A 10,989-nucleotide genomic window follows, 5' to 3' on the forward strand; every position below is an offset into this window, starting at 1 on the left:
GTTTCAAAGTTGGACTCATATATTTCACCCAATTTCTAAATATCCTATCATCAACCATATTGAATGGCTTATCTCCAGCAACTATATAAGAAGCAAACATATCCCTAGTGACTCTTGAATCAATCTTAAGTGAACCCATTTTATTTTGAAATTTCGCTATAGTCTGACCAATATCTTCATACTTAATTTGAGTACAACTATCAAGATGTTGTTTTAGAGTAGATGTGCCATATCGCTTACCTTCAGCTTTAAACACCTTATTGCATCCTTTATACTCAGAATGTTCTACTCCATCCTTATCTGGACCGAGTTTTTTGAAAAAATTCCAAACATCAGATGTTGCTGGTCTAGCTCTTTTCGAACTAGGTTCATCAACCTCGACCTGAGCAACCTCAGAACCAGCTTCAGTAGTAATAAGATTACTCATGGTTTCAAAATTTATATTTTCTTAAATAAAAGCAAAATAAAACAATAAAAAAACCATTATTAAACATTACATAACAAGATTACTCATAGTTAAAACAAGTATTATGCATTCTGATTTAGTCAAAACCATTATCAAACAAAACAAAACAAAACACAACAAATAATAAAAAAATCTCCATTAGATTTTAGATTTGTCAAAATAGTAAAATTTAATCAAAGCAAACACCTTAACTTATCTAAATCTCTGATATGATACAAATGAAACTTATCCTAATATTTAATTTAGTCATGCACACTATTTTGTAAAAAGATAAAAGAGTAAAGTATCATTTATGTCCCCAACGTTTGGGGTAAGTCTCAAACCTATCCCTAACATTTTAAACGTCCTATTTGTGTCCCAAACATTTCTAAATCGAATCAATGTTGTCCTACCATCCAAATTACTAACATTTGGTTAACGGCGTTACACACGTGGACATTAAGTGAGTAAGCCCAAAGGTTGAGATACACACGTCTACCTCTTCGCGCCCAATATACCGTTCACTATAGCAAATACGAAACGTCGAAGAATCACAGCACCTCTACCCAACGTTTTTGATTCCAGTTCTGGTTACCACACACGTTTTTTCTCTTCGTCGAGGCTGACCGTAGGGAGGTGCTGCAAGGTAGTTGGCGGATCGTTTTTGGGAGTTTTGCATGAAAGCTTACACCTTTGTTGTGGTGACAGAGTTTGATCGTGCGACGAGGTATGTACTTGAAAAAAATTTGTTTTTTGGGGTTTTATTGAGTAGTTCCATGAAGAAAAGATGGCCGGCAATGTATGAGATTGCGTGCATTTTTAGGGTTTAGTTGGTTTTTTGTATTCTCAGCAAAATGTTTGTTGCTTATGTTAGTTAGGGCATGAATTTATGTTTTCTGGTGATTGAATGTGTGCCTGCGATTGATGTTGTTTCGTTATGTTTGCCTGTTGTAACAGGGTCTGTTGGTTAGGATGAGTTATTTTAGTGTCAAAGTTTACCACCATGGTAGCTTTGGACTTCAACGAGGGCAATTGAAGTATTTGGGTGGGGAGATAACTGTCATAGACTACTGCAATGAAGATGAATGGAGCCTGATTGAGGTTTATGACATAGTGAGCAGACAAGGGTATTTGAAGAAAGATATTGCTGCAATGTGGTACAAATCACAGGATCAGAATACAGAAGAAGGCTTAAGGATGCTGCGAACTGATAAAGATGCAATGAATATGGCTAACATTGGGGTTAGGGAGGATATGGTGGAGCTGTTTGTAGTTCACAAAACAAGTGATATCCATGAGGTGGTTGAAGATGTACACTTGTTAGGGAGTATTGAAAGTAACATGCAAGTGAAGGGTGGTGGATCTGATGGGCAGGGCCCAATGGTTACAAGTGAGGCCCAAACAGTTGGACAGGTGGAGAAAAATTTTGGCCCAAATGTGGAGGAAGAAATTGTGGGTAACAAAGATGAATCAGATGAGGAAGGAGAGGGTAGTGATGGTAGTGAGGACGAGGACTATGAACCCAAGGGTGGTGAAGATGATAGTTGTGATTCATGGAGTTCTGATTCCAGAAATGGTGATGGTTCAGAAGATAGTGCTGCCGAAGTTGTGTTTGGTGATAGTGATGATGATAAGGAAGGGGCAGAGGGCTTAGTAGATGTCAACATCAGGGTAGGGGATAGATTCGAGGCTGCATCAACTGAAACCTAAACAGATGCAGCAAAAGCTAGTGGGAGTGCCAAAGGTAAGGAGAAGGTTGTTGCAGGTTTAGGTGATGAGGAAGAAGGATATGATTCTGAAGATTTCCTAGATATGCCTATTACTGATGATGATGAGAATGGAAATAGTGTTGCAAAGAAGTATCCATTGCACAAGCAGCTAAAGGACACGAGTGAGTACAAGTGGGAGGTTGGAACTCTTTATGTCTCAAGAGAAGAGTTCAAGGATCGTGCCACTGCCTATGCTGTACACACTGAGAGGGGTTTAAGGTTTGATAAGGTTGATCTTTGGAGAGTGAAGGTCACTTGTGTGGAGGGTTGTAACTGGTTTGCATACTGTGGGAAGATTAAGAATGAGCAAACATGGCAATTAACCAGCTGCCATAACAAGCATAGCTGTTCTAGAGAGTTGAAAATTGGAATTATGCATACAAAATGGTTGGGCAAGGTGTTTCTAAAAAAGATCGCTGAGAATCCAAAAATAAAGCTCTCCACGCTAATGAAGAAAGCATACAGCAAGTGGAATGTAGAGCTAACTAAGTCTAAAGCTGCCCGGGTTAAGCAGTTTGCACTTGATGAGTTACAAGGAACGTACATAGAGCAGTATCGGAGACTGTATGACTATTGTCATGAATTGCTGAGGTCTAACCCGGGTTCTACAGTTAAGTTGCAAGTGGAGAGACCACCTGAGTTTGCTTCTAAGAGACCAAAACCGGGTGTGGATTTAAGGCCAAAGTTCCAAAGACTCTATGTGTGCCTTGATGAGTGCAAGAAGAGTTTTATGGTTTGCAGACCAATAATTTGCCTTGATGGGTGCTTCATCAAGACACCATATGGAGGTCAACTTCTCACGGCTATTGGCTGGGACCCGAACGACCAGATACTGCCGATAGCCTACGCAGTGGTTGAAGCAGAGACTAAGGACACATGGACTTGGTTTCTCACGAATCTGTGTGATGACTTTGGTAGTGACAAGCTAATGAGATGCACCTTCATGTCTGACCAACAAAAGGTACTTATTTCTCTACTCACTTCATTCATATAATCAGTTTTAGTGTTAGACTTGCTGATAGCTACGTTATTGATCCTAGTTTAGTGTTAGAGTTGTTGCCTATAGTGAACCTAGTGATTGAAATGTATGACTTGTAGTATGAATTGTGCATGTCCATACTACTTCAAGTAAAAACTGATTAATTGTAATTGTCATTATCACATATCATGCTGATAATAGATTCTGTGATTAATTGAAATGTATGTACTTGGTTAATTGTCATTATCATATATCATGCTGATAATAGATTCTGTGATTAATTGAACTGTATGTACTTGGTTAATTGTCATTATCACATATCATGCTGATTTAATTACAACTTCAAGTAAAACTGATTTACTATGGATTTAGGGCTTAGTTCCAACCTTCGATGAGCTCATTCCTGGAGTGGATCATAGATTCTGTGTTAGACATCTTTATAGCAATTTCAGGAAGAGATTCCCAGGGCTGCAACTAAAACTGATGATGTGAAATGCTGCAAAAGCCACTTATTTACAAGAGTGGGAGAGAAACATGGCTGAAATCCAAAAGGTTGATAATGGAGCCTACAACCACCTTATGGAGATTCTAACCAAATATTGGTGCCGGCATAAGTTTAGGACTTGGTCTAAGTGTGATACCTTGGTTAACAACAGGTGTGAAGTATTTAACTCTGTGATGTGGATGCCCGGGAGAAGCCTATAGTCAGTATGCTTGAAGATATCAGAGTATACATAATGAGGCGTTGGGCTGATAATACGGATCGGATAATTGAATACCAAAGAGATGTGTTGCCCCGTATCAGGGCTAAGGTTGAAAAACAAGCTGATGCAAGTGGTAAGTGGGTGAGCACCTATGCTGGTCGTGACAAATATGAGGTAACTAGCATCCGTGGAGGCAAAGAGAAGTTCGTGGTTGACTTGAAGAATCACGAGTGTTCGTGCAGGAAGTTTCAGTTGTTCGGAATCCCCTGTGCCCATGCCATGACCTGCATTAGGAAGATGTGCTTCAATGTGGACAACTTTGTTGTAAACTGTTACAAGAAGGAAACTTACTCTAACTGCTACCAACATGTGGTGTATCCAGTAAATGGCCCCAACCTGTGGGTGAAGACACAGTTTGATGACGTTTTGCACCAGTCTACAGAAAACCCATTGGAAGGCCTAAACTGAAACGGAATAAAACTGCAGATGAGAATTCAACTAGGGGAGGAGTGTCTCGCGATGGGCAGACTCAGAAGTGCTCCTATTGTTTTGCTAGAGGCCACAACAAACGGACCTGTCCAAAGAAGCGGAAAGTATCTTCCACTACTTCGGTAAGTACAATAGTTGTTTTTTCTGGTTTTGGCTTCATTTTGCCTGATTGCATTCAAAGATTATAATGTCGTATTATGGTTGTTAACTAGGCAAACAAAGTTGCTCGGTCTACAAGAAGAGCTACAAGAGTCATTTCTAGCACTATCTCAAGCACTGTGTCTAGTACTATCTCCAGCCAGGCTTCTAGGCAATCACAAGCTGAAGCTAAGAAGACGAACACATCAAGGCCAAAGAGAAAATCACCTTCCAATGATATCAGTTCCCAGCAATCTCGGGCTAGGTCAAAGAAGGCTAAGATGACTCCGTCAAACAATAATTCTGGACAACAACTCAAGGATGCTGCCAAGCACAACAATCTCAGAGTGCTGCCAACCCCATCCAAGCACGTCAGCATATCCCAACTGAAGTTTATGGCTAGGACACCTCCAAAAGCATGGAAGAAGATGTGATGATGATGATGTGTGCAGTTTCATGTTTTCTCTTTAGTATCATTATAATTTGTCAAAACTAGTTTAAAGACTCCCTTTTGTTATCTCATACAGTTGTTGTGGAGCAAATAGTGTAGCTCCTATTTTGTTATTTTGCTGTGAACCTATTGTGCTTGTTGCTAATTATCTCATACAGTTGTTGTGGAGCAAATAGTGTAGCTCCTGTTTTGTTATTTTGCTGTGAACCTATTGTGCTTGTTGCTAATGACAATCTTAATGGTTAGTGATTAAGTAATATATTACAGTTCAGATTGTTATCATGATCATGACTTGCTTCATTTAAGCAGAATGAAAAATGTAACACTTTATTTCAGCTGCAAAATATAACAATGCAAAATATAACACTTTAAACAGAATGCATAATATAACATTGCAGCTGCACAATATATCACTGCACTTTTTTACACAAGCACAACATAGCATTTTGCCAAACTTAAATCATCAAAACATCATTTCATTACAATTTCATTCAGTTCAACAAAAAACCAACCATGTCAACATCAGTGCTATTTCTAGGCAAAAATACAGAGCACAAGTTGGGATCTAATGATATTCTCCTAAATCTCACTATCTCAACATCATTGTAGTAAAAGTCTCCCAAATTTGGTGCTGCTTGTTTTCTCACAAACCAATATTAGGGCAACTGTCCATCAAACTAAAGCAACTCCCACTGCAACCATGAACCTGAACTCAACCTTCTCCATTTTGCTCTTCAAATTTCTAACCTTCATCCTTAACCTTGAAACTTGTGGGGGCTCTTCCTCTGGTTCTGCCCATACAAAATAGCCGCATTCTTCTCCAATCTATACCAAATATGACACAACCGAGTCACACCCACAGATTGTCAAAACATATAACTCAACAACAAGAAACGCATGGCTAAAACTCACCCCAAAGTTAACGCAACCCCAGAACCTCCGCCCGGGATTTTCTGCCGTCGATGAGGTGGCGAGCACAGGCCGTTCCCCACAGTAGCAAGTTGTCCTCCTTCAACGTGCCTGGTTTCTATTTCGTGTCGCCTGCTTGCTGCCGTGTGTCGCTTCAGATTGGCATGCATCAGCCTCCATCCTTTTTCAACCAGAGAAGTCGAGCTTCGCAGAAGGTGCAGCATCAAAGAGGAGAGAAGATTTGCAGAATTAGGGTTTCCAAGAGGACCATTCTTTGCTGTTTATCTGTTTCTTTTTTCTTTTATTTTTAATTCAATAACGGTCACATAAAAATGCCCTGCCACCGTGTACAATAACCTCCACGTATGCAACGCCGTTAACCAAATGTTAGTAATTTAGACAGTAGGACAACATTGATTCGATTTAGAAACGTTTGGGACACAAATAGGATGTTTAAAATGTTAGGGATAGGTTTGAGACTTACCCCAAACGTTGGGGACATAAATGATACTTTACTCAAGATAAAAACTTCAAAATGTTAACCAAAAAACCCACATACCAGAAATCCAGAATACCGGTGGTGAAGACCAGGACAGAGGAGGCGAGGAGCAGCAATGATGGCCAGACGACAGACCCAGAGAGGACAGAAGAGCAGCGTCGATGGCCAGGAGCCTAGGACTGATGGGCAACGACGACGATGGCTAGACGGAACAGCGGTGGTGGCTAGGACCTAGGAGAACCAACAAGCGGCGTTGGGAGCAGCTTGTGACGAGGAGCGCCGCAACTATGGTGCTGGACTGCCGGGTACGAATGTGCGAGACTGCGAATGTTAGCGTGACTGGATTGCGTGAGCATAAGCGTGAGAGAAGAGCAACGGGCTAACAGCACGGCGATGGCAACAGCAACGGCGCCGGATGCAGCAGGGTTGGGAGTGGCGGCTGGAGTGAGTGTGACTATGAGAGAGGCTTAGTGAAGTGTGTTGTGAGTGGGAGTGAGTAAGTTCGAGGGAGTAAGGCTGGAAGGGAGAGTCAATTAGGGATTTAGGATGGGTAGGATTTTATTGGGTTGGGTCAGGTTGGAGATGTTGGGTTTTGGGGCAAAAAAATTACAAAAAATTCTCTTAGCCAAAAAAACACTGAGCCTGCTTGGGAAGCCCGCTAAAGCCCACGATTTAGGTGGAGCGGGTTAGGCGGGGTTTTAATGCGTGGCTGTCTCAGTTTTTCAATCCGGACCACCTTTTTTGACGAGTTACATGGGCCGGCCCGACGGGTTTAGGCCCGTTTGCCACCCCCTACTCATGCCCATTCCCATGCAACATGCGAAGGCATGGCATGCCATTCACGTGCCTCAAGCCAGCTCTATGCACTCTTCGAATGTGTCCCATGTTGAACACACACCAGGCATGCCAGTTTCCAACATCGTCGAGGACGTCCCACGCCATGCACGCCCACTCATACTCTGTGTTCACCTCTTTCAAGGGCGTGCCAAGCGTGGCACACTGGGCCATTTTTTAGGGACTTCCATGACCTCCAACTTCACTCAAAGTGGCACACCATACACGTCAAGCTACACACCGATGGTTCCAACTTTGGGCTAACTTCAAGTGACTTTCAAAACACATTGGCAAGCCATGCAAATCATCCAAATGCCAAACTACTTCACTTAAGCCCAAGATTAAGTTGCAAGTCTATGATATCAATGAAATAACACATCAAGCTTTGAATTTTAATCACAAGGAGAAGATCACTCTTAGTGTTAGGTTGATTAGAAAAAGATTTGATTTAATTAGATTTGATAATATTTGATTTAGTTTGAATTTGAATTTTAGGTTTTTGTTTAGGTCTTAAATAAGTCCAAAGAATTATTCCACAGACAACACATCTTACACCACCGTTTTTACACCATACTTTACAATTCCTTGTTTTTGAGTTTCACCATGAGCAACTAATCTCATCTATTAAGGTTAGGAGCTCTGTTTATTTCTTTTATGGATTACTAATCTAAATATTTTATTCTATTTGAGGTTTATGGTTTGATCTATTTCATGATTGAGTTTTTGTTCTTCATTCCTAAAGATTTAGAATTGTTGGAAATTATTCTAACTCCGTTTTAGATTCTAATATTGCTTTGGAAAATGGAATTAGCTTGAAAACTCTTTCTCATGACTTTTTGATTTAACTAGGAATAATATTTCAAAGAGTGTGCGACACTTTATAATTTTTAATTGCTCTAGTTCGAATAAGTGACATATAATTCGGATTAGAAAATTTTTGAAAATTATTCTTTCTTGTAAGTTTTGATTGTCTAGCACTAGTTGAATACGTGAAATATAATTCAACCTAAGAACTACTTTTGAATCTTATTTGAATCTAAATCAGAATTGTGCTTAACCTCATTTTCTTAATTGGTTGACCATGAAATTGATGATTAGTTAATTAAGGAGAAATTGGATTGTCAAAGAATTGAAATTCAATTACAAATGATTTTATCGTGAATTGATCTCTATATGCCTCAAATAAATAAACACAAAGATTGTTTTCCTAAGGACTGAACATCTCTAAAACCTTAACACTATCATCATCATTGTTTTCATTCACTCATTTGCTATTTACTTTAATTCTTTGTTTATACGTTTGATTCCTCATTCCTCTATTTTAATTTGTCTAATTAGAATAATCAATTAATCATTTTTGCTTAGTCTTTTAATCTTCGTGAGAACAATAACCCACTCTCGTGATATTACTTGATACGATTTGGTGCACTTGCCAAGTTAAAAATTCTTCCATCATTTACATGTTATGATTATATATATATATATATATATATAATATATATATATATATATATATATATATATATATATATATATATATATATATATATACTTTGTAACACCCTAACTACCAGAGCTCACACTTCCGGCTGCGCGACTCTGATAGCTCGGACATTACGACGACACTTATACTATTTAATACTAAAATATGAGCCTGTTTAAAACTTTAAACCGCAATACCGCTCCCAAAGATACTTTCGTTCGATAACGTACATCCATAAATACCATACAACTTACAAAAACTCATAAAGGGTACATACATATATACACTTATATACATAGATAATATTATAAGCATTATCCAATACAATCCCTATCCCTCTCACAGAATATATCAAGATAAAGGCGAGGGTACAATAAATAATCTATATCAGTACAGAACATATCAATAACTAAATAAACTCTTCGTAACTTCTGCGCCCATATCCTGAAAGGGGAAAAATGTAGGGGGGTGAGAACATCATCCTCGAAAGGGTTCTCAGTAGAGGGTTTTTGGGAATTACTGTAATAGGATACGTGAAGATAACCCGTACCAGTGATTAATAACCATCTTATGCCTCTTTTCAAAAACAACCGTTTACAATAAAAGAGAAATCTGAAATCCTTTTTCTGAAAGAAGAAACTGTTCATTTAAACAATATTCAAAAGCATTTCAGAAGGTTTATCTATGCTGAACCAAATTAGCCTTTCACGCATTTCCAAACCATAACCACAATACCGAAACCAACCATCGGTCCATCTCAATTCAACCACGGCCCTAGGCCCAAACAATCCAACCAACAACCAATCACCACAATCCAACAGAGTCCCAGATGCAAACACAGGAAGGAAGTTCAAGCACAAACAAACAGTTATTACAAGTAGAACAGTTAGCAATTAATCACATAGGCAAACCAAGTATAATATGCACACCCAACCAATGTCACACAAATGCATATGATGCATGCCTGTCCCTAGTGGCTGATGATATCATCTGTCGGTTATAAAGCCAACCCGACAAGTCCTGGTAGCTAACCATTGGACTGTCCCTCTGTCGTGCATCCCCAACTCGAGTTATACTCATCATAAACTTGATCATAATCATGATCCATATCCATCACCCTTACTGGTGAATATTTATCCATCACCATCACTGGTGAATATTTATGGGGGCGAGCTCATCCGGGCCTTTCACAGTGCCCGGCCACACTTACGACATAGGGTCAACAGAGTATCAAGTCTCGACCTGGAGCACGTGGTGGCTAGCCACTGCTACTACCCAGGGAAACTCGTATCTCAGATAGTGGAAGTGCAACATTCACATTTATCAATGATTCAGCATAAACATGCATTCAATCTCATCCATGGATCAACATCCATCTCAGCCATCCGGCTCACGGTTCAGTCCAGAACCAGCCAATATTCATATCATACACAGCCATTCCGGCTCACGGTTCAATCCAAAACCAACCAATATGTATAATCATACACAGCCATTCCGGCTCACAACAAAACAGCACTTCCACCATTCAACATCATTAAATTCATAAAGTCGGCATTTAAGCCATAAATTATTTTCTCAATTCATTTCACTTTGAAATCGAGTTTCAACTCTTTTCAGCCTTGGCTTTAAAGATCTCATTTCTCAAATCATCTTAGGCTCATAAGCCACTTTTACTCAAGGTAAATTCCCCTTTGAAAACAATGCCACTCTCGGCATCCTCTTTCCAAACTTCCATAACCATGGCAAGTTAAAGATTCTTTTTGGAAACACTCAAAATCATCCATTCAACAATGGGATTTTATAACAAAGTTTCTCGGCAGAGTCCCAAATCTTTAGGGGAGAATAACATATCTCATTTCGCCAAAATCATTTAAAATCATTAAAACATTGGCTTTCTGATTTGAGTAAGAAAATAGGATCTAAGCCAAACCGAGTCACGTAACCTTTACTTCTTTCAAAACCATTTCCTTTACTTAAACAAAACCGGCTTCAATTCCATAATTAAATCTGAAGCGTTTCAAACTGATAAGAGAATCATTTTTGTTGTGTTAAACTAGAGTTCAAAAGATACTTTGAACCTTATTTAAAACGTCAAAATAATGAGGCTCATCAATCGAAATCCAATTCCTTTTAAAATCACGAAAACTCTCCCAAAGGACAATCTTTGTGTTTAATAGAGAAAAACATAAACCCGTTTTACCTTTTAAAACAGCCTCAAAGCAAAATTCTCTTTCAAATGACTTGTACCCAAAGACATACTGTTCTTCTTGGAAAATAAGGATAAATCAT

The 10,989-nt window shown here is 39.1% G+C and overlaps 1 protein-coding gene across 1 annotated transcript; it reads left to right on the forward strand.

The window, feature by feature from the left end:
* Positions 1-2,257: 2,257 nt before the first annotated feature.
* LOC112748946 (uncharacterized) lies at positions 2,258-3,685 on the forward strand. Its single transcript, XM_025797197.1, has 2 exons — positions 2,258-3,175; positions 3,566-3,685. Exons 1-2 carry the CDS (start codon positions 2,258-2,260, stop codon positions 3,683-3,685), a joined length of 1,038 nt encoding a protein of 345 aa, XP_025652982.1.
* Positions 3,686-10,989: the final 7,304 nt, after the last annotated feature.

Source organism: Arachis hypogaea, chromosome 15 (genome assembly GCF_003086295.3).
Source record: "Arachis hypogaea cultivar Tifrunner chromosome 15, arahy.Tifrunner.gnm2.J5K5, whole genome shotgun sequence".
Taxonomy (NCBI): Eukaryota; Viridiplantae; Streptophyta; class Magnoliopsida; order Fabales; family Fabaceae; genus Arachis; species Arachis hypogaea.

What these genes read in the sequence shown, in the direction of transcription:
- LOC112748946 (XM_025797197.1), top strand. Translation starts at nt 2,258, where the DNA reads ATGCCTATTACTGATGATGATGAGAATGGAAATAGTGTTGCAAAGAAG. An exon ending in TCATGTCTGACCAACAAAAG is followed by an intron (nt 3,176 to 3,565) that starts GTACTTATTTCT and finishes CTATGGATTTAG; the next exon opens with GGCTTAGTTCCAACCTTCGA.